The sequence below is a fragment of the Pteropus alecto genome, unplaced genomic scaffold (assembly GCF_000325575.1).
Source record: "Pteropus alecto unplaced genomic scaffold, ASM32557v1 scaffold106, whole genome shotgun sequence".
In the NCBI taxonomy this organism is placed as follows: Eukaryota; Metazoa; Chordata; class Mammalia; order Chiroptera; family Pteropodidae; genus Pteropus; species Pteropus alecto.
This window is the reverse complement of record NW_006442103.1, coordinates 5206231-5232122: the sequence shown is the minus strand read 5'-3', so window position 1 is coordinate 5232122 and position 25892 is coordinate 5206231. Positions and strand designations below refer to the sequence as shown.

Here is a 25892-nt window from a genome sequence, read left to right as displayed (position 1 = left end):
ACGAGGCAGTGGGACAGGAGGGAGACGGTGAGGCCGAGGCCCAGCAGCCCGCCCCGCAGCAGGCGGTAGCTGCCCCCAGCGCCGTCCCAGTCCCCGGGGGGCTCCGCGGAGCCGGCGGGCAGGAGCCCGAGCACCGCCTCCTGCGGCATCCAGAGGGCGCAGACACTGAGGTCCGCGGCGCAGCCGTTCACGATGAAGGCGTTGCTGGTGGTCTGCAGCTTTCGGAAGGACGACACGAGATAGATGACCATGCCGTTGGCCAGCGTGCCCCCGATGGCCAGGCCCGAGTACAGGAGGGACACGGGAATGCGCCGGCCCGCCCACGACTCCTCTTCCTCACAGAGCAGCAGCAGCGACCCCCCAGTGGTGGAGGAGGCGGACGTGGAGGAGGAGTTGGTCATTCTGGCCAACTCTTCACACCTTGCTGGCTAGCGTTGGCTTCTCGCAGCGCGGCCCATCCTGACACCCGCCTGCCGGGAGGGCAAAGACATCCTTTCAGCCTTCTGCCACCGACACAAAAGGCTGAAGCAGAATAATGGGCTGGGGGAGGGGGAGAGAGGGATCTCGAGGAGATCGGGGGTGGCAGATGACAGGTGCCTGCCTCGGGAATGTCTCCAAGAGAGGCCTCTTTGCATTCAGCAGGCACCAGGGGAGCCCTAAACAGCAATACCAAGAAATACCAAGAACAGCCTCCTCTTCTTCCACACACACACACACACACACACACACACACACACACACGGGAATAATGCCAGATGGAGCCCCTAGTTACCAGGAGAAAGCAGAGCTATCCCAGCTGGGGAAGATGCCAGGGGAAAGGGGCTGAGGGTACCTTATTTTGGGGCTGGTCCTCAGCTGGTGGTAGCAGAGGGAGGAATGCCAGGAAATACCTCCTCCGCAGCAGCATCTGTGGTCCCGAAATCAACAGGAGAAACTCAGCTGGGATCAGTGCCAAGAGCAAGTGCCCACTTCTCCCAAGCAGCATCCACACACGTGGTCCTATGCAGAAACCAGCAGCTGCCCGGAGACTTCTCAGCTGGCAGCAGGGCTGGGGAAAGTGGCAGGCTGCAAGCCCAGACGGGTAGGCAGGCAGGCAGGCAGCCGTAGCAGCAGCGGCAAGGATGCTTTGCTGCAAAGCAGAAGCTGAGCTCAAAAAGAGAGCACCCACCCTGTACTCAGAAGCAAGAGGGGTGGCTTATGTGGTGAACCCACTCTGAGCTCTCTCCTGTTCAGTTATTCATCACCCAGGAAAAAGGCAGCCTTTCCACTGTCGGCATGAATTATTCAATAGCTTCTAACTTGTGAAAGGGAAGAAAAATATCTTGCTCAGGAAGTCCTGTAATTAACAAGTTGCTCTGTCTTGTCTTTTCTTTCTCCCAATCACCTAATTTTCACCCTCCTTCGTATTCTTTCTTTTTCTCCTCCCCCCAATCAATGCTAGAATAAAATTTAATATACCCCCAATGTCTTTCATCACAGCCTTATTCATTCTGGGGTCAAAATTTTTCAGAGGGACAAATATACTCCCAATACCCAGGACTGACTTCTTCCATCCCACATTTTCAGAGAGAATCACTTTATATTCTAATTAAAAATCATTTTTTCTTTTGTAACATGGGATATGGATAATTATCCACAGAAAATCCCCAAGTCTCAATTTAAATAATTTCAGTTTTTTTCCATCACCAAACTCCTTTCCAGAGTTTGGTCATATTTTAATAATGAAATGGTAAGAGGGTAAAAATGAACCAGTCAGAAGATTAAAAGTGGGTGTAGGGGGAAGCAAGGAACCTGAGTAGCCCTTAGCGTAAACAACAATGACGGCTCTTCACTTCAGAACTTTTTATCTGGTGGTTCATCTTAGAGATTTGCAGTCCGATGTCAGACTCTTTGGCACAAGCACTCATTGAACCATATCATGTGGGAAATTTTGCATAAAAGTTATACCCCTCCCCCAATAAATCATTTTTCTCTGGGAAAAATCATGTATTTGAAAATATAACTCAACATAATATATGGTAACATGGCATCAATGAAATAATGCTGGGTGGGGTTTCAGGAAACCGGGATTCTAAGCTAGGCATCCACCAACTGGCCTTGTGATGGATCATTTTCATCTTGTCAAATAAGAACTTTCTACTCAAGAGCCTGACCAGTAGCACTAGCATCACTTGGAAACTTGTTAGGAATGATACAGACTCACCGAGTCAGAATTTACAGCTATGAGTTTTAACAGAACCTCCAGATGATGCTGATGCGTGCTAAGTTTGAGAACCTCTGCCCTAGGATGTTATCTTTGTCTCAGCCCACAGAGATGAACAAAAAAGAAGGGCGTGGGGGCAGCTGGCTTCCATTTTAAGGATGTGACCTGAAATTTTCACATGTCACTCCTGTACACACACCGAGGGCCAAAACTTTAGTCACATAGCTGGTCCTTGCTGCAAGAGAAGCTGGGACAAATCTAGCTCACACGCCTTGCTAAAACGCAAGAAGGGCAAGAAAAAGGAGAGAATGGACACCAGGCAATGGGAGTCCAGGGGAGAGACAGTTGCCGGGTTTATGCAGGTTTAAACCTGCAAGTTTAAAGCAAAGCTCTCGTTATCATTTGGGCCCTAATAAGCACAGTGCCTATAGCAAACTAGCTTTTCAAGACCCTTTGAAAATGTTTGATATCTGAAGCAAAGAATTCCTGGCTCTGAAATACAAAAAGAAAACTTTAAAAATAGAAATTGATATGCTATTAAATTGTCAACTGCTATTCAATTAATTATAAATTAAGAGAGGATCAGAGTACCTTTTAATATGTCTGGTATGATGTGTGATGGGGCCTCTAAAAGTGTCGAGATCTGCAGAAGCCTTAGAACAGTCCACGTGACCTCTTTCATCCTCACTCCTCCGACTCCATTCCAGCCGCACCGTGGACTTGCTATCCTTGCATGTGCCCATCTCTTCTCGCCCTCCTATCCAGACACCTCCATTTGTTCAGTGGATGCTGTTCCCTTGGCTGTCCCTCCACAATCTGTTCCAACTTTTGCCCAGCTAAGTTCTACTCATTTTCCAGGTCTGGACTCAGACTCACCTCCTGCATGGAGTCCTTCTAGATCCCCATGATGACTTGCCCTGCCCGTGTGCCCCCAGAACACCTGAACACATCCCTGCCACAGCCAAGCTTCCAGGTGTGGTTTTTCCTTCTCCACGTGGTAAGCTAGTGGAGGGCAAGGCTCTCCTTTTCAGAGTGTCTGACACATTGTAAACACTTGAACATTTGTTGCCTGATTGTCTCTTAGGAATCTTTGATAGGTGGGATGGAGATTTCACTCTCAATGGTCTTCTCAAGAGATACAACCCCCATCAGAGTCATACAGCAAGGATTGTTTTAACTGATTTTTCTAAAATGCTTTAAAAAGCTTCATATAACCACATCCTCATACTTTATGCCACCAAATTATTTTTACAGTCTTTTTTATTTCATAAATTGTCATTTTTATTTATGTTGGAATGTCCAGGATATGGTTCCATAGTGTAGCAGTTAGCATGTCTGCTTTACACGCAGAAGGTCCTGGGTTCGCGCCCCAGTGAAGTCACAGGCCATGGTCTATGGCCATGCCACCCTGAACAAACCCACTGTCTAATCTCAGAAGCTAAGCAGGCAGGCCTGGTTAGTACTTGGATGGGAGACCACCTAGGACAACCAGGTGCTGTAGACATAAATAATAAATTTTAAAAAAAAAAATGTCCAAACAGTATCTTCTTGGCTATCAGGAATTTCAACAACTGTAAATCTTGATACAGAACTTCCTGAACACGTGTTACAGTGGGCTCTTCACACGCTATAAATAGAGCTTTTGTTAACAACCCCACCACCACCCCATACAACCCCATACCCATCCTGGCAGGATACAATGTGGACTTTCCTGGTACTCGATTTCATAGTCCACCAAAACACACTAGAGCAACTGTCTCCCACACTTTGGGAAACCAAAGGGTAAGTGGCAGCAGCGACCAGTTGCTGTTTCCTGTTTGCCTGACCCGTCTGCTGGCGGCCAGGCCGCAGTGTCCCCAAGCACGCCCCTGAGACTGCCTACAGTTCCATTCCAACTCCCAGCTCTGTTTTCCAGATCTTGGTCTCTTGAGGTAACACAACTGAGAATCTTGTCAGCGTGGGACTATTTGAACTGTAGAAGTTGTTTTTCAAATGAACGGCAGCTTTGTGTTGTTTCATGGCCAAACTTGAGTAATTCAACTGCATGTAAGCATTTACATTCCAAGAAAGCTTACCCGTAGAGCTTTTAGAAATAATGAATTTAGAGAAGGAGGAAGCTGGAAACGACCTATAGTTTGTTCCATCTTGAAGGACATGAGTTCTTGTAATAATGGCTCCCAGCTTTCTCCTGCCCCATCAGACTTGAGAGAGGCCTGGCCCTGGATGCCGGCTCACTACATAATGCTGTCAGGAAATGTGCCCTGAGCTTTTCTCAACTGGGGGCTGTTTTGCCCCCAGGGTACATTTGGCAATGTCTGGAGGCATTTCGGGTTGTCACAACTTGGGTGGAAGAGTAATATTGGCATATATCTCACGGGTAGAGGCCAAGGATGCTGCTAAACATCTTGCAATGCACAGGACAGAACCTAACAACAAAGAATTATCCAGCCCAAAATGTCTGCAGTGCCCAGACTGAAAAACCCTGCCAAAGAGGCTAAGAGCTCAAGGTCAAATCCAGGGCCTGTTTGTTGTTACCATGTGACCTCAGGCAAGTTATTTCCCCTTTACACACTTCAGTTCTCTCATTTATAAAATGAAGATAATGTCATTTTCCTCTGAGGAGTCTTATAATGATTGAATTTATGCGAACGGTTTCACGGAGTGGCTACCATGTAAGAAGTGCGCCATGTGTATTAGTGACGTGATTCCCAACATGGGGTGAGGAATGAGAGCACTAAAGGGACATGTTCTCATTGGAACAAATCTGAATTGTGGCTGGTGGGGCTCGTGAAACTCATAAAGATAAACCCAACTCTCCAGTTCTGACACTCACTGCCACAGGAGTCCCTGTGAGCATTTTAAGGGAACTATGACTCTCTCTAAATTTGTGTACAAAAATGTATGTATGTATTTGTGCATTTTTTCCGGCGAAAAGATTAAAGAATTTTATTATCTTCTCAAGGAGTCTACTACCTCAGAAAGGTTAAGAACCAATTATATCATCCAATCGCTTCATTTTATAGAAAATTGAAACCCAAAGACAGCGAATGACATACCCAAAGCCATAGCCATCATGACAAACCTATGCCTTGATCCAGGTTGTCCCGTGGCACTAATACAGGTGGCCCCACTGAAGTTCACTCCATCACAAAATAACAAATAAAACAAACACAATTCCTCGTTCTAGTTCTATTAATTTATAAATCCCTACGTTTGTTTTTTCAGAGTCAATTGAACTCTGCTCTTCAAATCTCCTAGGTCTGGTCAGAGTTACGGTGTGGGCCCAGGAACCTGCATTTTTACAGGCTTCCTAGGAGATTTTTTTTTTCCACACTAGTACTTGTGGAGTACATGTCGTCTGACCTTGTTAGTTTTTGAGTGTTGATTTGTAAGGTTGCCAAGGCATTTCTTTTCTGAACTACATTTTCAGCTTTTCCAGGAAAACCAATTTGAACTAAAATTGCTTTGGCTTGGTCTCTGTCCAGAAGTGACTTTTTTTCCAGTAAGGAGTTTAATGTAGTTTATTTTTAAAAATTTGCTTTAAAAATATTTCTGTCTGATAGAGATAGGAATTTGATGGAGATAGTTTCATGTTTTCAAGCATTTAGGAATTATTTGGGGTAGTTTAAGTGATGAGATCAAATTACTTTAAAAAAGTACTCTGTATGTGTGCGTGTGTGTGTGTGTGCGCGCGCGCGTGTGTGTGTTCACATATCATGATGGGAAAAAAGATTACACACCTTTAGGTACTTGGCCACAATTATTATCACCCTTAATTAGAGTTAAGCAGAATTGACAGGATCACAAACAAAATAACAGGAAAAAAAATCTAAGAAATTGTTCTTGTACTTTCAAGACTAAATTAGATTGATTAGGAAAAAATAAGACAACCTGGAGCCATGATCCTGCATCTACCTCATCAAGGCAATCGGTGGTGGTTAGAAAAACTAGTATATTCTTTTGTCCTCATCTCAGAAAGAAGGTGTCTACTCCCTTGGGGCACCTTTGCTTGGGAAGCAAATTGGCACTATCAATTTCAAGAAGCCCTTTCTTCAGCATATTCCTTTATTTTATAATTTTTGAAAACCTTCTTTGGATGTTTGGCACAGCCCTCTGAGCCTCAGTGAAAGCAACTGCCCAAAATGTGTTAGAAGTCTCCCTATCATGGAACTTAAGAATGGGGGAAAAACCCAGCGATTCCACTTCTGAGTATTTATCCAGAGAAAACAAAAACACTAATTCGATAAGATATATGCACCCCCATGTTTATTGCAGCAGTGTTTACAATAGCCAACGTATGGAAGCAACTTACGTGTCCATCAATAGATGAATGGATAAAGAAAATATGATATGTATATCACTATTATTCAGCCATAAATAATGAAACCTTGCCATTTGTAACAACATGGATGGACCTAGAAAGTATTGTTAAGTGAAATAAGACAAAGACAGATACCATATGATTTCACTTATATGTGGAATCTAAAAATAATAAAACAAAGAAACAAAATGTAACAGAAACAAGCTCATTGATACAGAGAAGAAACTGACGGTTGTCAGAGGAGAGCGGGTGGGGGTCGGGTGGAAAACGGGTAGAGGATTAAGAAGTACAAACTTCCAGTTATAAAATAAATCATGGGAGATATAGTCGATAATATTGTAATCACCATGTATAGTGACAAATGGGTACCAGACTTATTGTGGTGATCAATTTGTAAAAATTATGTTTATTCACTATGCTATATATCTGAAACAAATATAATACTGTCAACTGTAATTTAAAATAAATTATAAGAAAGAAAGAAAATAAATAGATAGATAGATAGATAGATAGATAGATAAATAAATAAAGAGAGATGAGGACATCACCCCATCACCCCATTTCAGATTGCATATTAGACATCGCTTAGCTGTCCCTCAAACACCATAGATTAAACTAAGCTTGCTGCTCATTGAGGTTGGGGTAGACAGTGATTCTGTGTATGTGAAGCAGCCTGTACACACTGCCTCATTTCTTCCTAACCATATCCCACATGTGATGAGAAACTTAAACTCTGCAAAAAGGCCGCTCCAAGGGTCCAGCTTTCATTTGGGTGGGGGACAGCAATATCCCATACCATTCCTTCAGTCATTCGTCACTTCTGCACCACACTGTTCTCCAGTGTGCTGTCTCGTAACATCTTCGTCTTGTCATACAGGTGTAGAGGACATTTGTTTTACCTGCCTGGCAAGCCACTCCTTCCACACACTTTTTTAGGACTAGAGCACCTTTTAATGTGAATCTCATCCCAGGAGTGTGGACTTAGGACTGGGAGTCAGTCCAGTGACTCTCCAGGTGTAACATGCAGCAGCTGTCAGTAGTCTTGGGTTCTACAAGCCCCTTGTGTCCTAAGGTAGTTAATGTTGGGCATCTCTCAATCAAAAAAGACCAACCAATACATGATTATCTAATTTCCTTACCTGGAAGGCGAACTCCATGAAAACATGAATGAAGGCATTGAGAAGACACCTCCTCATCCTTGTCCAACTTTTTGTTTATTTCCCCACAGTTCCTAGCACAATCCCTTCAGCAAGATATTTGTTAACTGATAGGTAAAGGGGGACTATGTTATTTCTCAACATATCTCGATTTCGAAAGTTACCTTGAAGAATTAAAAATCTTATTTTAAATGACAATGTTAAATGGTTGAAAGCTTGGCTTTCTCTCCGATTCTTTAACTCTACTGTACACCAAGAATTACTTGAGAGATTAAAAAGGGAGGAGGAGGATGAGTACGAGGAAGAGGAGGAGGAGGAGGAGCTTAAAAAAACAATCCAGGTCCCATGCCCCTCATTCTGATTTAATTAGAAATGCTCCCCAGGTGGTTCTAATGCAGACAGAATTAAGAGTCAAAGTTCCATGGGAATCGAAGTTCACGTTACAATAGATTGACGTTAAATTTATGTGTGTGTGTATATATATATATATATCTGTAGATGATAGATAGATGATAGATAGATAGATAGATAGATAGATAGATAGATAGATAGATGATAGATAGATAGATAGATAGATAGATAGATAGATAGATAGATAGATAGACAGACGATAGGTAGATAGAGATATCTCTCTCCTCTAAACACAGACACTTGAGGACATTGACAATCAAGAAAGTTACATTTGGATCAAGTGTTTCCGTGCCTCTTCCCTTCAGTTCCTGTATGACCCCCTTCCGACCCACAACCCCACCTGACTCCCTTAGTCAATTTTGTCCATTTGTGAAAAAGTAGTAAGGATAGAGCGGGCATCATTCTGTCCTGCAAACCATCTCTTCTCTTGGGTCTCCCTTAGAGTTTAGCAAATACGGACCCTGCTGGAGCAGAGAGCACTGGACAGCGCCACTGGTCTGAAGGTCGTTGGTTCTTCTCATTTCTGGCCAGGTGAACACATTCAGATTTTTATTTTGGAAAAAGATACCAATATTTACTTCTACACCTCCTGCTGCCTTCAGAGTCATCTCAACAAATGCCTGGTCCTCGGTGAAGGTCCTCAGACCACACTCTCCTCACGTTTATCTGAGCTCTCTCAGGACCAGCGAGAAAAACATGGCATCAGGTGGGATGGTCATTGCGTAGGTACGTGTTCCTCAGAAGACTGAACGTCAGGTTCTAACTTCCTATCTGTAGCTCCTAATAGCCTCTCATTAAATGTTGTGGAATGAATGAATGAATATCAATCCACAGTCAACTTCCCAATCTCTGTAGATCAGAATGAGTTATTTATTTCGACTCCTTTCTCATTGTCTCCATTCTTTCTAGACCAGCAAAGACACCAGCGGCAGCAGTCCATTAAGTGTCCCCGAATCCTTTCTGATTAAGGCTCTTCAAAGTTCTGCTGTCCTGAACCGGATTGTGCTCAGTCTTCTAGATCCAATGGCTAAGGGTCTACCCAAGAAAATGAAATGAATGTAGTACTTAATTTCCGAAGCACTCAGAGAAAATATGAAAAAAAATAAGAGTGAAGTGAAATAAAAGGGTCCTGTGCCTGAGTCAGGCACCTGGGATAGAGTAACAAAAGGCATCAACCTTAATAAAGGATGTCACAGCATAATGAAGGAAAAACAATTACACTTCACTGAACCCAAAGTAGGAAAAGGCTTCTGAGGAAGGTGGAAAGCAGGCTGACCATGAGAAGGATTGACCCATATATAAAATATGTAAAAAGAAGCCTTAAAGTGTAACTCACAAGAGGGGCGGGGCCTATTTTTACATTGCACATCATGGGGAACCCTGAGCATAGTTGTGCAGGAAGAAGAAAACACATAACATTCCCGATGTTCAGGTAGAGTCGATATTTAAGTACAGAACATGCTTTAGAAAAAAAATCAACTATAGAAATATAATCCGTTATCATAATTACTTTCAGTTAGCAGATTTGAGAGAAAAGACTTGAACTTTTTAATTTATACAGCTTCTGATTTTTTTGCATGAATCATACTCCTTTTAAAAATAAAAATAATATATTGACTAAAACCCACAAGATATGCTTTCAATAAAATATTATACTAAATCAGATTCTAATTATAATACAGTCAGGTACATTCATGCACAGTGTTTGAGCCCATTCAAACCAAGAGAAAGGTACAATGTGGAAAAGTATTGCTCAGAGTTTATTATTAGAACAATGTTAAAATTTATATTAAAAATTTCTTAAGTTTCATGTTATTAGATGTCGCTCATTGTCGTGAGCGCAGAAACAGAAGCCTTTACTTGTGCCTGTCAGCAACATGCACAGGCAGGCTGCTTGAAAACGTCAAACTCCCAGCCTTTTGGCCAACTAATCTTTTCAACACTGGATTATAACTATTTTTTTTTTATTTCAAGAATTTAATTTTTTCCATCAGGTCCCAATGTTTGAATTTTTTTTTTTTTTTTTGGTTTTACATGCTAGCTGAGAATTGGCAAGAGGCTATTAATTTTCTAAGACATCCTTCCTCGAAACAGCTCTATTTTCAAAGCAATAAAACTTTTTAACCAAACTTTTTTCTAGGCCTAACAACACGTGCTCCAATTTGAAGCTTTAAAATGAATGTCATCTCACTGGAGGTGTTTCTGGTATTTTATTTTGATGCACTCTTTCACAGCAATCAGCCCATATTTAAGAGTCTGTTTACATGTAAGGCAGCAAAAAGGATAGGAGATTGGCTATGGCATTAAGGCTGCATTTAAATCTGGGCTGTTGCACTTGCTAGCTGTATGACCTTGGGCAAGTCACTTTACTTCTCCACATCTGTTTCCTCCACCTAAAACTTTTCAGGGATATATAGTAAGATGGCTCATAAGTTTTACTTATAGATTTATGGTATTTAGCACATTGTCTGGCTTACAATAATCATTCACACACACACACACACACACACACACACACGCACACAAAATGTGTTCATAACATTCTCTTAAGTCTTAACAGCTTTGCAGGTCTGCAGATGCCAGGCTGGAAGTCCAACTGAGATAATTTGAGCTGACAAATTGTCTTGCTCATAGGTCTTTTTTTTAGCACATTCTGCCTGGGGATTTTGACCCTCACGAGGCCTATCCAGGGCAGCTCAACCTTGGGATCCAGCTTAATAGGAGGCCTGTGAGCATCTGCAACTTTCTCTGCACAAGCAGCCCTGTGGCTTTGTTAAAAACATTCTAAATTTCTTTATTTTTTATGTTTTAATTTTTTATTTCTAAAAAATCCAAGGCTTTTTTGTTTTTATTTTAGATTATTCTAGCTCATTCTTTTAAATCTTCAGTTTCTAACTGGCATTATTTCATTACATTTATTCTTTAGATTTGCTTCCTACTTTATTTTAAGCAGTTTATCAATTTACAGTACATATTTTATTATTTTAATTTATATTTTTATTGTTTTAAGTGTATCTTTTTAAAAGTCTCACCGGTGCCTTTATTTTTATTGCAGCCATTTTTTTTAGCTTTAATATTTTACAATACTTTTTTACTTTAATATTTTTGAAGTTGCAATATTTTAAATGCATTTACCTATATTTCTATTTCTTTCACATATTAAATAACAGGTAAATAGTATGAGCAAAATGTTTAGACTAGTTCATCTCTTAAAGCAGAGTCTTTCCTCCTCTAGTTCACCCAGAAAGGGGTGGGATATTGGAGACACTGGGTGGTGGCACGTACACTGTGACGAACAGAGTGTTTGGGAGGGGAAAACTGTACCATGTCTGAATTTATCCATTTAAAAACAAAACAGAAGCCAGTGCTCTGGCCCATCGGAGTCCTGGAGCCCCAGAAAGCTGCAGCTCCTGTCTCCTAGATCATAACTCCTCTTCTCCATAAAGAAGTCTTCCGAAAACAGGAACTTTGGGTCAACTCCATAAGGTAAAAACTACACATTAATTTAATCGGGCTTTAGTTACGACAAAATCAGTTGGCTAAAATACAGAGTGCACAAGAAAAATGTTTGCACAGCAAGCCTGAGACTGGTGTCCTTGGAAAGGTCTGCTTTCAAGGCTGCTTTCAAGTCCCCCAGTGCAAGCCAGGGGGAACTTGACCAGTACACAGCTCCCAACACTGATATCAAACTTCCCCTAATGACAAGGGTGGGTGGCTGTGCCTGGACCACGCGAACAGTAAAGTTTATGCAGAACACCTGCTTTCCTCCTCAGAGCCTTGGATTACGGTGTATGCTCAGCAGAAGGTGCTTCCAGGACCAGCCCCCAGATAAAACCTTGGGTGCTTCTTCTTTAACAAGCTTCGCTAGGAGATGACGTGTTGACGACCAGTGTTGTCATCACTGGTTGCTGGAGAATGAAGCACATTCCATGTAACTCCTCTAGGAGAGGATGCTTGGAGGCTTGTGCCAGTTTCCTCCAAGACCTCACTCCCTGGTCTGCAGCCATGTGACCCTGAAACATGCCCGATCTCGTCTGATCTCGGAAGCTAAGCAGGAGCGGGCCTGGTTAGTACTTGGCTGGAGACCACCTAGGAAGACCAGGTGCTGCAGGCTTTAAAAAAAAAATAAAAAAAAAGCTCACTCCCTGCATGTGTCCCTTGGCTGATTTTGCTTTGCAAACTTCACTGTAATAAATTTTAGCTGTACAAGTGCTCCTGTCTTTTTAAATTTTATTTATTTGTTTGTTTGTTTGTTTGTTATTGTTAGTACCATTATTTTGTGATAGAAATGCTTAAAGTCTACCCTCTTACCAAATTAGTCAAAGGGTACAAAGTTTCAGTTATGCATGATGAATGAGTCCTAGAGATCTACTGTACAGCATATAACCTAGAGTTAATAACAAGGTATTATATTATTCTTAACATTTTGAGTAAAATAAATTCCAACGAAGCGTCCTGGAGCTGATAAAGGTGTGTATTTACTGTAAACTTGCCCAAATAGGAAGAGACGGCCAATCTCCAATGATATTTGAGAAGCCTACTTATCTCAGCTTTAAGTCTCGGCATTGATTGCCTCAAAATTTGTGTCCAAAGCCCCTTCTGGCTCCTCTGTGGTACACCCGCTCCATTCTCTGAAGCCATCTTAAATCCTTTTGGAAGAGAGACATAGCATAAACAAACAATACGTTTGATAAGTCGTTATCCCTGAATCTGAAATTTAATATAAATGTACACATTTATATTATTATATTAAAAATGGAGTCATTTTTACAGTTACTACTTTGTCCTTTTGTTCACTTGCAGTCCAACTTTTTAAAAAAACTTTTGGTCAATTTGATTGAAACTGAAGGAGAAATAGCAAGTGGTGGGATGTAACTCATCTCTATTTGGGTGGTATGTATGCCGGTTAAAGCAGCACATGGCAAATGAGTAAGGTCAGTTTCCTTATGTTTGTCCATTTAAAACTAGCTCCAAATAATTGTTTTGCATTAAAAGTAGTCTTTCAATTTAAGTTTCTACTTGCACTCACCAAAAAAAAGTTTAAAATTCTCCAGAAAAGCTATTTTTCTCCTTCTTGATATGATTATCATAATTCAATCCATAAAGAAAGAACTGGGTGGGAATATATTAACATTTCAATTCAGCTCAAAATAACTTATTTTCCACTTTACTTTCTATGCCATAAGTGCCACAGCCCTATGCAACCTGTGTGTAAATTAAGTTTTATCTTATGTCATAAATTATATCTTGCTGGAATTGGAAATCGCAAGTAATCTGCCACACGGTGACCGAATTCTTGCTTTGCTGAGTGTCACAAACAGGACCACAAGGCTTGTGCAGGCAGCATCAACTTTACCTTACCAGGACCCTCTGGAAGCAGACTTCTTATATGACACGAAACACCACATGGTACTTACTGTTCAGCTCATGGACCAATAATTAAGTAGAAACAAAATTTTAACATATTCACCAATCACCAAGGAAAGAATACAAGTGAGAACAATTTTGAAAGTACACTTGTGTAGCTTACTGTTGGTATTATTTGAATCATAGCTAAATACATTTATCACATCGCCCCTCCAAGTGTGTTGTGTGATTCATAAATCATTTGACATTTAAGAGTAACAAAGCCATGTAAACTCAATGACCAGTAGGTGAGATATTGATTGGAACAAAATGATTTAAAAAATTTTTTCACAAGAAATAAATCCATAGAAAAAGGTTTTTCTGCCCTTCTAGACAGGTTTATAGGTTTATAAGAAACCTTCTCTAAGATGTGGTCCTATGACCTCAGTATCCCTTGTGCAGTGTTGTGACGACAGCTAATTGGCAGATTCCCAACTACAGAAGTGAAGCTACCTTCCTGCCCACAACCTTTCCTCTGTGTTCTGAAAAATATTTAAAGGCAAAAGAGAAGGGGAAAACCTCAGAGACACCACAACCCAAAGAGATTCAGTTTAATACATAAAATATCTCCAAAAAGGAATGCAGCTTCTTCCTCCCCAGCTGGCTCTTCGGGGAACAGATCCGACAGTGGTGAAGTCGGTGCCATCTGATCAATTTATTTCTATAATTTCTCCTTTAAGAAAAATGGCCACTCTTTCTCAAAAGGACCTGATAAATGACCAGACAGGTCCCAAAACATTGATCAAAATCAGTGTTTTATTAATGGGAAGAAATATTATGTAGAGAAAAAACAGCAAGAGCCTGACATTATCTGACTTTTATGAAATTCAAAGTATAAGATTTCTTTGTGCTCTTTGAACTAAAACTGTCATGTATTTCAGGAAATGGTCACAACTTGGAAAGCCAGTAAAGGAAACTAAAACTCCAGCACAGAGATCTTGAGAAACTGAATTGAAGATAACAACCAGATTGGATCGAATATAAAATTATAACAAGACTTCAGTACATTGATAACTAAAAATCCAAATTATAAAGGCCAGGGGAAACATAAATTGCATAAAACTTTTATTATTTATTAGCAGTGTATTCTTCTACACTTTAAAATAGAACAAAATATCTTTTGGAAGTTAAACTATTCATAACAAAATACATATCAAACAATTTTTATTACTGGAGTAGAATTACTTTCTATATACTTTCTATATGATATACATACACTCCTTGGTTTGTCTATGTATGCACATGTGTATAAATAATTAAGACTTACACATGTAGATACATATGACTAATATATACACATAATTATAAAGAGTTTATAGTAGTCAATTTTACAATCATTTTAATAGCTGCACACAAATTAGTGTTCACAGAACTAAAACTGGCAATATGGTTCCCTTTCCCCACTTCCCAATGTCATCAGAATTACTTTTCACTGATAATTTTTAAAAAACAATGTCATCGTCCTATACATTAATCAATCTTTTTTTACAATAACTCATAATAAAATATTTTACTATTTCAGCTTTAGAAAAGGTATATAATTTAATTCCACTTGATTTTTGATTCTTAAAACATACAATTCATTTTTTATAAGTTTAGTGCAATTATTTGGTATTGTAGTTACTGAAGGTTAAGTTAATCAACCTGAGTCAAACATTCATTCAAATGCCTTTTTAAAAATGTAAAACATAAACAAGATGTTTTGCTGAAGCATACATAATAGTCTATAGGTACCCCCTCCTAATAAATACATTATAAAAAACTCAATGGTTGAGAGTAAAGCACTTCATATGAATCCATTTAACTGTCTCCGAGTCATCCATTCTTAAGCAGCATGGAAGAGAATCAGAATCTAAATCTTCCCAACTCCCCACAGAAATGAAGCCTACAGGCTTCTGGAGGCCTGAATATAAGATCACACTTACAGGAAAGGGCTGTGAGTACCTCGTTTTTCATGTTAGGTTTCTGATATGCAAGCTTGTGTGCTGGGGGTTTGTAAATTCTTTGAAACAGATCTCCTTTAACACACTTAGCAGCATCTCAGTTATTTCTCTTCATCGATTTAAAACTGGTGCCAGACCATGTGTGATTATAGGCAACGACCACCTCGTACCAAAAGCAGAATATTCTAATTGGCTTAAGAGCTCTTTTGAGAGGAGGAAAGAAATAAAAGCATTTGGAATGTTGAGTCATTTCATGGAGCGAAGCCCTGCTTTGGGGAGAAACATTCAGTGAATGCTGATCTTCAACCGGATGTTAAATTTTGCTAAAGCAAAGCCCCCAAGGATGCAAAACTAAATGGCTCAGCAACAAAAACAAAGGGAAAGGAAATGGTCTAAATAAGCCTTATCAAATGATGATACTCTTGCTAGAGATAAACTGGAATAAATTCATGACATTAGACTGACTTCCCCTCCAAAATGAACTGATCTGCTATATTCGTAGTGGGAACATGAAAATAACTTTCTAAAAACTTTCTCCCTTATTTTTTCTTAATCGAGAGGAATTATGTATTCATTGTACACAAAACCATACTAAACAAATTCAAAATACAAATTTTTGGTAGCAAACAGCAAGAAAATCTAAGTCAAAATATAGTCTAGTTTTTACATAATTTTATGTATTTATAAATTTATCAAAATAGTCTTTTAAAGTTCACAATACGTACATAATGTAATACTGTACATGTAAATGTAATAACAAATGTATTACCAAAATACATTAAAAATAACCTTTCAAAATACCAAATCCAACATTAAAACTGTCTTAAAAAGTGTTGACATCCATAAACAGAGTTTCAGTGCATTTATCGTAGTTATTAACCAGAGTTTTCCAGTTTCAAGTCTCTTTGAAGGTCTTATCTTAGTGCTCTCTTTAATTTAAGGAAAGAAGGCGGAGATATTCTTCCGGCAAGCAGTCACTTTCTCTCTATATTGCTCGTCCAGATGAAGAAATTGTGTCTAAGAGTGGAACAGCGTTGGCCGGCGTGGCAAGGCCTTAGTAATGGACATATTCAGATTGAAGGGACTGTGCAGGGGAGAGACACAGAGTGAGATTAAACTCCACCACACATAAAACTTCTAGCACGTCATACAGCTTTCTCCCTCAACACAAGGCAGTTTGGGTCTATTGTATAGCGGTCAAATGAAATAAACTAAGGAAAAATAGGAAAAAAGGAGGGAAACAAAGCTTTTGCTAAGAATGAAATATTCAAATATAAAAGTGATTGCAAGAAAAGTTTGTTTTAAAAGGCTTACTAATTTATTCATAGTGATTAAAAATTAAGTATTACTTGAATTGGTAGACAGCGCTAAACTCGCGTCCAAGCCTTTCTGCAATAATATTAAATTTTACTCAAAAATATTAAATGGCATTTATAACTAAATTGAAGATTAAAACATACTATAAGTATATACTTTTTACTTAATTCAATACATATCAAATAAATATGCAGTAGAATTAGTAGCGACTTAAATAAATTCCTTAAGAATATTTGAATTTAATAAATATCTCAAAAATCCTTTCCACTTAGGGAGATACAAAGCACTACTAGCTTTAGTGTCTGATCTTAAGACCCAAAAGCATTTGTGCAGAAGAATCTTGGCAATCATAACATAATAAACAGTGGGTAATTTTCAAAAAAAAAGGAAAATGCAAGTTCCTCCCACATGATATTCAATAATAACATATAAAAGGAGCATGATTGGGATATGTAACCAGAATGTACCAATAACAGGCACAAATCAGGAAATGACAGAGGTCGAGAAAATCTGCCTATAGTTACTTTGAACAGCAAACAGCAGTTAAAAAGAAGGAACACAGTTGAGTTTAAACATTAACAAAATTTTTGTACAACTCTTCTAACCAAATACCTTGGAACAAAGTTTACTTGATTTGTTACCAAACGCCCTTTTCTCCTCTCCCAATAATTATTTTTCAAATTGATCTGCAGCATTTTATTAATAGGTCATAAATCTGAGACCGGTCCATTTTGTCAATGGTATAGGGATCGGTTAAAAAAAGAATTTGCCCATTTTGCAAATAATTTACAAAAGGATTCATACTATCTTCAAAACCTCAGTGAATTTTATACCCTGTCAACAGCCATTTACTAATTAAGTATCTATCAACACCATGAATCAAAAAGTTACAGTCCCTGCTCCCAAAAAGGGCAAAAAAACAAACAAAAAAACCCACTCCCATACAGACATAAAATGAAAAGACAAAGGTGTCAACATTAAATAATAATATACACAGGGTGAGAGTAACATTGTGCACATGCAAAAGATTAGGCCAGGGGTGCTAAGGGAAGATTCAATGGGGGCTGGGGGTTCTCTATGCTGCAAGCTTCCAGGAAGAGGTTAAACGTCAAGAAATTCTAGGAAGAATGGAAAACGCTTGGTAAAAGTTGTCTTTCTGGCTGAAGGATGTGGTTTATGCCAAGGCGTCAAAACAGGAGAGATGATCAAGAATCAGAGCACTGTAATGTAAATAGAGCTGAACTCAACAGAGAGATTAAAAGAGGTCAGACTGAGAAAATCCAGTGAAACCAGTCCAGCGCCTTGAATCCCATCCACATTTAACTTGTAGGACACCAGTTGCCATCCTAGCAATTAGAGCTTAAAAGTGGACTATCATTTTTCTAGCTGCTTTTTCCCAGTTTCTTCTGGAGTCTGGCAAGTAGGTAGAGAGGGCAGAGCCAGCTGCAAGAATGCCACACATGCACGTTATACATTGCCTTTGTTTCCTTGGGAATATTTAACTTTTCCTTTTGTTCTAATTAGAAAAGTTGGTCGTGTTACCACTACCAGAAATTATAAAGCTCCTCAGATCGCTTCTAAATTTAGAATAAAGTTGTTTGGCAAGCTCCTCTCAAGGTCCATCAATTCCCGATAAACGGAGATATAGCAAAGGAACGGCTCCTAAAGCAAGTGACAGTTGTTAAATTAACTTTCTTCCAGGGTAAAGTACTTTATCTATGTATCTGGAAAACCAAAATAGTCTAAAATAACTTTATTTCTATCACCCATATGAGGCATATGTCATCTGGCAGAGAAGCCTGTCCTTACACAGGGCAGAGGTCATGAACTCTGGCTGGTGTTTAACCCAGCCTTCAGATGCAGTTTATCACAATTTCTATGCTGCCTTTGCCTCCTACCCAGTTTGCTCACTTGTGTTGCCTAAGTGGCTCTGCAAACCTTTATAAACAAAAGAAGACGTGACTAGGCCAAAGAAGGGAACTTCTGGTATGTTAATTCATTCAACAAATAATTCTTGAACATCAATAGTACATATTAGGTACTGGGGGGAGAAAAATACAGCACCAGAGTTCTTGGAACAAAACATATTCCATGGTTTTTTTATATGGTGTAAAGGAAGTTAAAGGAAATAGATCAGTAAAAAGGCACAGCAAATTATTCTGATATCAGTATTTTGAAACAAATTAACTTCCTTTCACTTTCAATCTAAAATAAAAATCTTAATGGAAGTGGACTTAGGGGAAAAAAGAGAAGTGTTAACATCTACCAGACCTATTCACTTTAAAAATCATAGTTAATAATTCAAGGCCTTTCACTGGGGGAAGCAGTAGTGTGGGATGACGGTAATATTTAGATTTCAAGCACCACTCGCTCGCACGACGGAGCCGTATCGAGGGTCTCTGGTTCATCTGTTCTCCGAAGTACACATATCCTGAAGTTACTAACATCCCGGAAAACACAACAGCCAGTTATCAGCATTTTTAACTTTTATAGTAAAAATGCACATATATTTGAACTTCATGAACAGTAGTATTATTGCTAATGGTTTTATTGTTCAAAAATATATTGAAGTACAACAACCTGGAATTCTTAATAAACTAGAACTAGATATATTACCTAACAGGTCAATTATTCTACAATAGACACTTTTTGAGTACTTTCTATATAACAGGCACAGTTCTAAATATTTTATATGTATTGACTCATTAAATGCTCCAGATGAGAAAATTGAGGTACAAAGCAGTGAAGTGACTTTCCCAATATTTCACAACTAGAAGTGGTGAAGCTGGAGTGTGAGCTCCTCCAGTCTGGCTATGAAGCCCAAACTCTTAGCTACCATAATATAAAGCCTCAAAACACTTCTAGCATTTGTCCTGTGGTCACTACATATCTAATCGAATATTTTCTATCATCCTGACAGAAAAAAATAATAACCTGAGGCTGGGTTTGATCCTGAGTTAGCAAAAGAATATTAAATTACAAAAAAGAATGTAATATTTATTGCTGTAAAGGAGATATATACATTTTTAAATGACTTTCAATAAGACTGAATCCAAAATAATTTTCAGGAATACTCTAAAAAGAAATTTTCTTTATAAAAACACCCATGATTAAGTATTCTGATTAAAATGTTAATTACCTCTGGCCAAAATATTTTTTACCATTACCATAAGAACTAATACCTAATGCATCTGAAATTAAAAAAAAAAAACAGCAATGACGATGGATTATGAAGGGAGATCTGAAGTGTAAAATTATTTTATAAGGTAGTGCTTATTTATATAGCCAAGAGATTTTAATTTCTCAAAGAGAATATTCAATTTCATGTGACCGGTAGGTTCAACAGGATTATAGTGAGTTAAGACCAAATCAACCTTATCATGAATATATGGTATTTTTATGATATGAATATCCTAAAACTAATAATACAGCAAAATTAAACCAGAAAATAAGAATAAAATTACCCTACATTTGCAGCACCCCCCTCCCCCATTTTTAATGTCAAAATATGAGCTTCCATCAAGAGGTCTTATTCCCTGAAAGCAGTTAAGTTTGACATAAAACCAAGTGTTAGGTAAGGAGATCAAGACAACTTGTTCTGTTCTGGAAATTTGCTACTAATCTGTTTTGGCAGATGTAGGCAGTGACTTTAAAAATTTAGCTATTCTGGAGGTGTTTCTTTTTTAAACAGCCCAGTTACCTAATCACGGTAGAAAAATGTCTAATAATTATAGATATATATGCCGACAGATCATTAATAAATAAAATTGTAATAAGGCTATCAAAAACAGAAAATTATAAAGAATAATGAAAGATTAAGGCCTTTGCCAGAAAATGAATGAAACAATATCTTAATGTTCAACTATCTTGAACCAGAGAATCTTATGATCCGAATGTTTGTTTCCTACTAGTCAAAATCCTGACTCAAAATTGCCATGTACTCCTGCCACACTGACTTCTTCTGTCCTCATTTTTCTAAGTCCCGTAGAGAAGAAAAATGTAATTTACTCATTACCCTTGGTTTTAGTTCTAACTACAAAGTGCAAAATGCCTTTAAAAGTGTTTTAATAGTATAGATTACTAAAGGGGAAAAAAACACATATTTGCCAATTGCTATCTTATTTTACATATAACTTCTATGTTTTAAGTTTTAATGAACAAATAAGAGAAAATGAACACAGGAAAAATAAGTTTATCTATAACTGTCTCTATAATCCCAGGTCTCTTAATGGCTTTTCAGGAGTTTCCAGTTTTAGAGTTGCTTATAAATTAACCACACACAAAATGAGTGGATTGATACATATTTCTATAGATGTGGTTTTACAGTACTGAAAGTATTTGCCTTTGCTAACATAACATTTCTCTAATAACACTAATAGAAACATACCTGGATAAGGTTTTATTGGAAACCTAGTAACACAAAAAAGTTTGTGTTAAAATCAGTTTTGAAAGAGGTGTATATATTTTTCCACAGTGTTCCCTAAGTATTTCAGGGACCCCAAGATTTAACAAGCCAATTTTGGTTAATTGAAATGCTATATAAAATATTCTTTTACCTCCCTACATAACTTTTAATAGATTCTTTTTTTTCTGGGGGAATTTAATCTCTGCTTTTGAACAATCACAAAGAGCTCAATTGTTAGGTGACAGATTGTTGACACCCAACTTGACTCAGCCAACCATTACATGAATGTTTTCAGTTCACTGGAACGCTGAAATTATATTTAAATTTTTTAAGTAAAATTTATTTTCTCTTGTTTTAAGTAAAGCCACTTTTGTATTAAAAAATAAATTCTCATGTTACTGTATATTAAAGCTAAAGCTGAAAATTCGTTTTGCTTTTTGTTAGTGCTTCAGAGGCTAACGATACAGGCTCTAAGCACCTTACCCCTTTGCTTAACGTCCAAGAACCAGATATATTATCCAACTTTTAGTTCGGTAAATATTTATTAGGTGCCTGATATACTTGGGATCATGAGAAAACAAAGACGCCTCTGAGAAGCTTAAAAGCCAGCAAGGGAGAGAGAATCAGGTACAGGTGACTGTGAGAGCAGCCAAGGGATGCAACCAACCCCCAGGAGAGCCGAGAAGGAAAAGCCACTCTTCCTGGATGGGTCACAAAGGCTTCATCAAAAAAGAAAACTACTGAGCCAGGTCCAGAAGTTAAAAACCCAGCAGTGACGAGTGAACAAACATGTGGTAGGTTTTGGGCGCGAGGCAGGGTGTAGCAGTCTTGCAGAATGCCAGTCAGGATGCCAGGCAGAGCTGCTGGAGAGGACGCAGTGGGTGAGGCCCATGGTCCAGCCCAGAAGGGCCCCAAGCAGCAAGCGTAAGGATCCCGACCGGACCCTGTCGGCCAAGTGGAGACACTGAATGATTTGGAACTCAGCAATGATTTAATCAGCTGTGTCTTAGACATCCAGCACTGGCAGCTGTAGAGAGGAGAGGTTACAGGCAAGAGAAACTTAAAGATGGGAGGTTTTCAGGGCTATTCCAAGTCTGTGAAGACCTCAATTAGTGCAGCAGTGGTGAGAATGAAGGGACGAAACAGACATTTCGGAGAGAGAACCGATAGGACGCAGTGGCTGGATGTGGCAGAAGGAAAGGCAGATGTAGTTAAGAGATCATGTCAGTTTCTAGCTGGGATGATTAGATGCAAAAAGAGATGTAATTACTAAGCCAGGAAACAAAATGAGGAGGCAGCAATTAAAGGAGCATGTCCTCTTTCCCAGGGAATGCCTGTAGGAAGCTGTCTGAAATGTAAGTCCAATGCTTAGCAGATAATTACTCAGAGAGAGAAGTGGGCCAAGGTCAGAGCCTCGGGAAAAATCATGGAGGGACAGACAGAGGAAGACAAACAGGTAACGATTTAAGGCGGGGAGGAGTGAAAATGGGAAAATAACATTCCAAAACTCAAAAGGAACAAAAAGTAACAAGAAAAAGCAGGTGGCCAATACTGTCCAATGCTGTAGAAAGACTTAAGAAGAGTGAGGACTGACAAGAGACCATCAGATCTGGCCTTAAAGAAGTCAAGGGCAGCCCTGGAAGACACTTTCGCCAGGTCGCAATCTTGCTCCAAGTTTGTCCACAAAGGAGCCACTATGAGAGGTGACAAGAGTGAAGGACGTATTGGTCAGACCACTCTGACCAATTTGGGCGTGCCCATGTGCAGGTGAGGAGACGGAACGATGCGGGGGAAGCGTATGAAGACGTAAGAAAGGAGAGGAGTGGGTGGGGCACTTCCTAGAATTGTTTGGCGAGAAAAGTACAGAGTGTACAGGTGAGTGGAGTTAATGTTGTTAAAGGACGAGTCCAGATGTAGATAAATTCTGAGGCAGAGACGTTAAGGGAAATTTCTCCTGATAAATTCTGTTTTCAGCAGAACTCGAGGCAAGATCGACTGGCCCTGGAGGCTGGAGGGGCTGTGTAGATAATGAATGTTAAGAAGTTTTGGAACAGCCAGGGTGAGGAAGAAAAAGGAAGCCACAATGGGATAAGTCAACTCATGAGGAGCATTGAAGGGCCAGGACAATTAGAAATTCGTTTGAAATGGAGCCAGTTGTCAAAGTTACGGGAACAGCTTCTACGGTGTTTAGAGGAGAGAGACTAGGAAGAGAGACAAGAGATGGTTGAATTGATGTAACTTTGGAGGCTGGTGATCAAGCGGCTGCAGAAAAGAAGTCCGAGTTGAACAGAGAATGTTGGGAAAAGGAAACAAATGACTCTGAAGACGGCAGAAGGAAAAAACTGAGCGGGCTGGGAAACAGGCAGGGGTCGTAGCAGGTCTCAGGGAAGAGTTAGTGTGGGAAGGTGAGGTTTGAGCGGAACAATACAGGAGTCCAGATACCAGAAGCAATGCTCTAAATGATAAAAAGTTCCATAAAATGGATTTCCGAGTGAATAAAAATAAAGATCACTATAAGTAAGGTAGTTTCAGATACAGTAATTATGAGACTCTGGGCAAGTTACTCCCCGAGTCTTGGTTTCCTCATCTGTAAATTGTGGGTTAATAATAATGTGTATATTTAAAGCATCTAATACAATGCAATGTCCAGCACATAGGAGGTAATCAATCAATCACTGATGATGATAATGGTTAAAAAATGTTAAAGTTGTTCAGAAAAAAATAAAGAGGGTCCAAACGGGAACAGATAGCCATCATAAAGAATAAATTAGAAATGCTGAAAATAAAAACAGACAGCCATTAAAACTAAAAAGTCAATAGGTTGGGGATATACTCTAGAATGGACACAGTTAAAAGAAAATTAGTGAATAGGATAATAATAGGAGGAATTCAATCAGAACACAGCCAACCGACAGGAATTAGAAGATATAAAATAGAAAGTAAGCAATACTGAGGACTGATTGAAAGGCTCCAACATAAGTCAAGGGAGTAGCACAAAAGGAGAGAGTGGGGGGAAAAGCAGAAAGGCAACATCTAAAGAGATAACAGCAGAGAATTCTCCACAACTGAAAAAGCCTAAAAGCACACACCGAAGGCAGACAGGATACGTGATCACGAATCCGCATCTAGATACAATATGGTGAACGTGCAGAACTTCAAGGAAAAGGAGAAAAGTCTTAGAAGAACTGGTTTTAGTCTTCAGCCATAGATTTTTAAGCAAAGGCTTACATTTGGAAACGGGCATTTTAAGCAGATTCTGGCAGCAGTTGCAAAGACAGATAAAAGAAACAAAGAAAATGAGGGCGGAAGATCTGCTCAGCCAGAGGTGCTTTCGTGGAGCTTTGACCAAGTGGAGGACAACGGTACATCTTTGCCTTACCTTCCCCACTAAGAAAACACAGCACTCACAGCAGACACATTAAATACTGGATAAGTTTTTAAAAAATTGGAGAAGCCTTTACACACGTATAAAAAGCACTTATTCTCTTTAACTCCTGGCCAAAAAGAAAAAAAAGAGGCAAGATTAAAATAAGGCTTTTTTTTTTAATTGACTTGGAAGTATTATTGATGTTATATAAGAAAGGAGGTGTGAAATTAAGCTGAACAACCAAGGCGATTAATAACTCCAATGTATTTGAGATTAAAGCAAGTTCTATGTTTGAAAGTGCCCTTTGCCATAAGTCAAAACCAGCTGACAGGCTTTAGACAGCAAATTAACGTAAGCTGCTATTTAACACAGGAAACTTCAATTACGCTTAGGTCAAGATGCAGACGCTGTGTGTACCTGAACTGCTTATACGCAAATTTAAAGGCCTCACCTGAATCATGCCCTCAAAACAATTTGATGCTTTAACTGTCAAGTAACATTCCCAAGTCCCCTCGGGAAGGGAACAAAAGAATACCAATGCCGAATGAATGCCAAAAATGTAGTTCGATACTGACATTGAGCTCATGTTCTTGATAATATTAGCATCCCTTAGCTGAAAAGTTGCATCAAATTTAAGGCAATGCCATGATGAAAAGAGATGGAAAAACCATAGCAATTTAAATACACAAGGTCAGACAGCTAATATTACTCTTTAATATTAAATATAATATTTAATCTTCAGTTAAATATTAAATATAATATTAAATCTTTGTGACTATTATTTTTTTAATCAGGACAGTATGTAATTGGGTGACAGAGAGGGGGTTGGGGGGCTGGGAGAATGGGGTGAAGGATTAAAGAAGTACAAATTAGTAGTTGATAGATGGTCATGGGGAAGGGAAGCATGGCAGAGGGAACGCAGTCAGCATTAATATGATGGCTAGATGGAGGGTCAGGGGAGAGAGGGAGCAATTGGGGGGATGGTTTTATAAACTATATAGCTGTCTAACCAATGTACTATATACTTGAAACTAATTTAAATAAATTTAAAAAATAAATCAGGACAGTATGATAGTTTTCTAAATGGAGAACAGGCAAAGGAGAAAAAAATCAAGTTAAATCAGGAAAAGTTATTACATACCATCAGAAAGTAGGGGCATTTTATTGGAAATGGTTCTTCACTGTTACATAAACATTACTCCGAAGCAAAAACAAAGCACGCTTCAATGCACATGCCATCGCCCAGCAGATTTCCATCAAACTGGTTACTGTACCAAGCTGGATCTAACCTTTTGATCTTATTCCAAGTCTTACCTTAAGGACCAATAAGTTCTTTAAAAAAAAAATGTGTGATATATATTT

The 25892-nt window shown here is 39.0% G+C and overlaps 2 protein-coding genes and 1 pseudogene across 2 annotated transcripts in view; 1 reads left to right on the top strand and 2 right to left on the bottom strand.

The window, feature by feature from the left end:
* GPR88 (G protein-coupled receptor 88) overlaps positions 1-460 on the bottom strand; it is a 1974-nt gene extending 1514 nt beyond the window's left edge. Inside the window, exon 1 of the mRNA XM_015595387.1 lies at positions 3-460. Within this exon, the coding sequence (XP_015450873.1) occupies positions 3-401 (399 nt within the window). The 5' untranslated portion in view covers positions 402-460. The remainder of the gene's footprint in view (positions 1-2) is intronic.
* An 11627-nt stretch (positions 461-12087) lies between these two features.
* Positions 12088-12206, top strand: LOC112469109 (annotated as a pseudogene).
* A 2340-nt stretch (positions 12207-14546) lies between these two features.
* The window catches only part of CDC14A (cell division cycle 14A), a 133471-nt gene continuing 122125 nt past the window's right edge, over positions 14547-25892 (bottom strand). Inside the window, exon 16 of the mRNA XM_015595555.2 lies at positions 14547-16525. Within this exon, the coding sequence (XP_015451041.1) occupies positions 16496-16525 (30 nt within the window). The 3' untranslated portion in view covers positions 14547-16495. The remainder of the gene's footprint in view (positions 16526-25892) is intronic.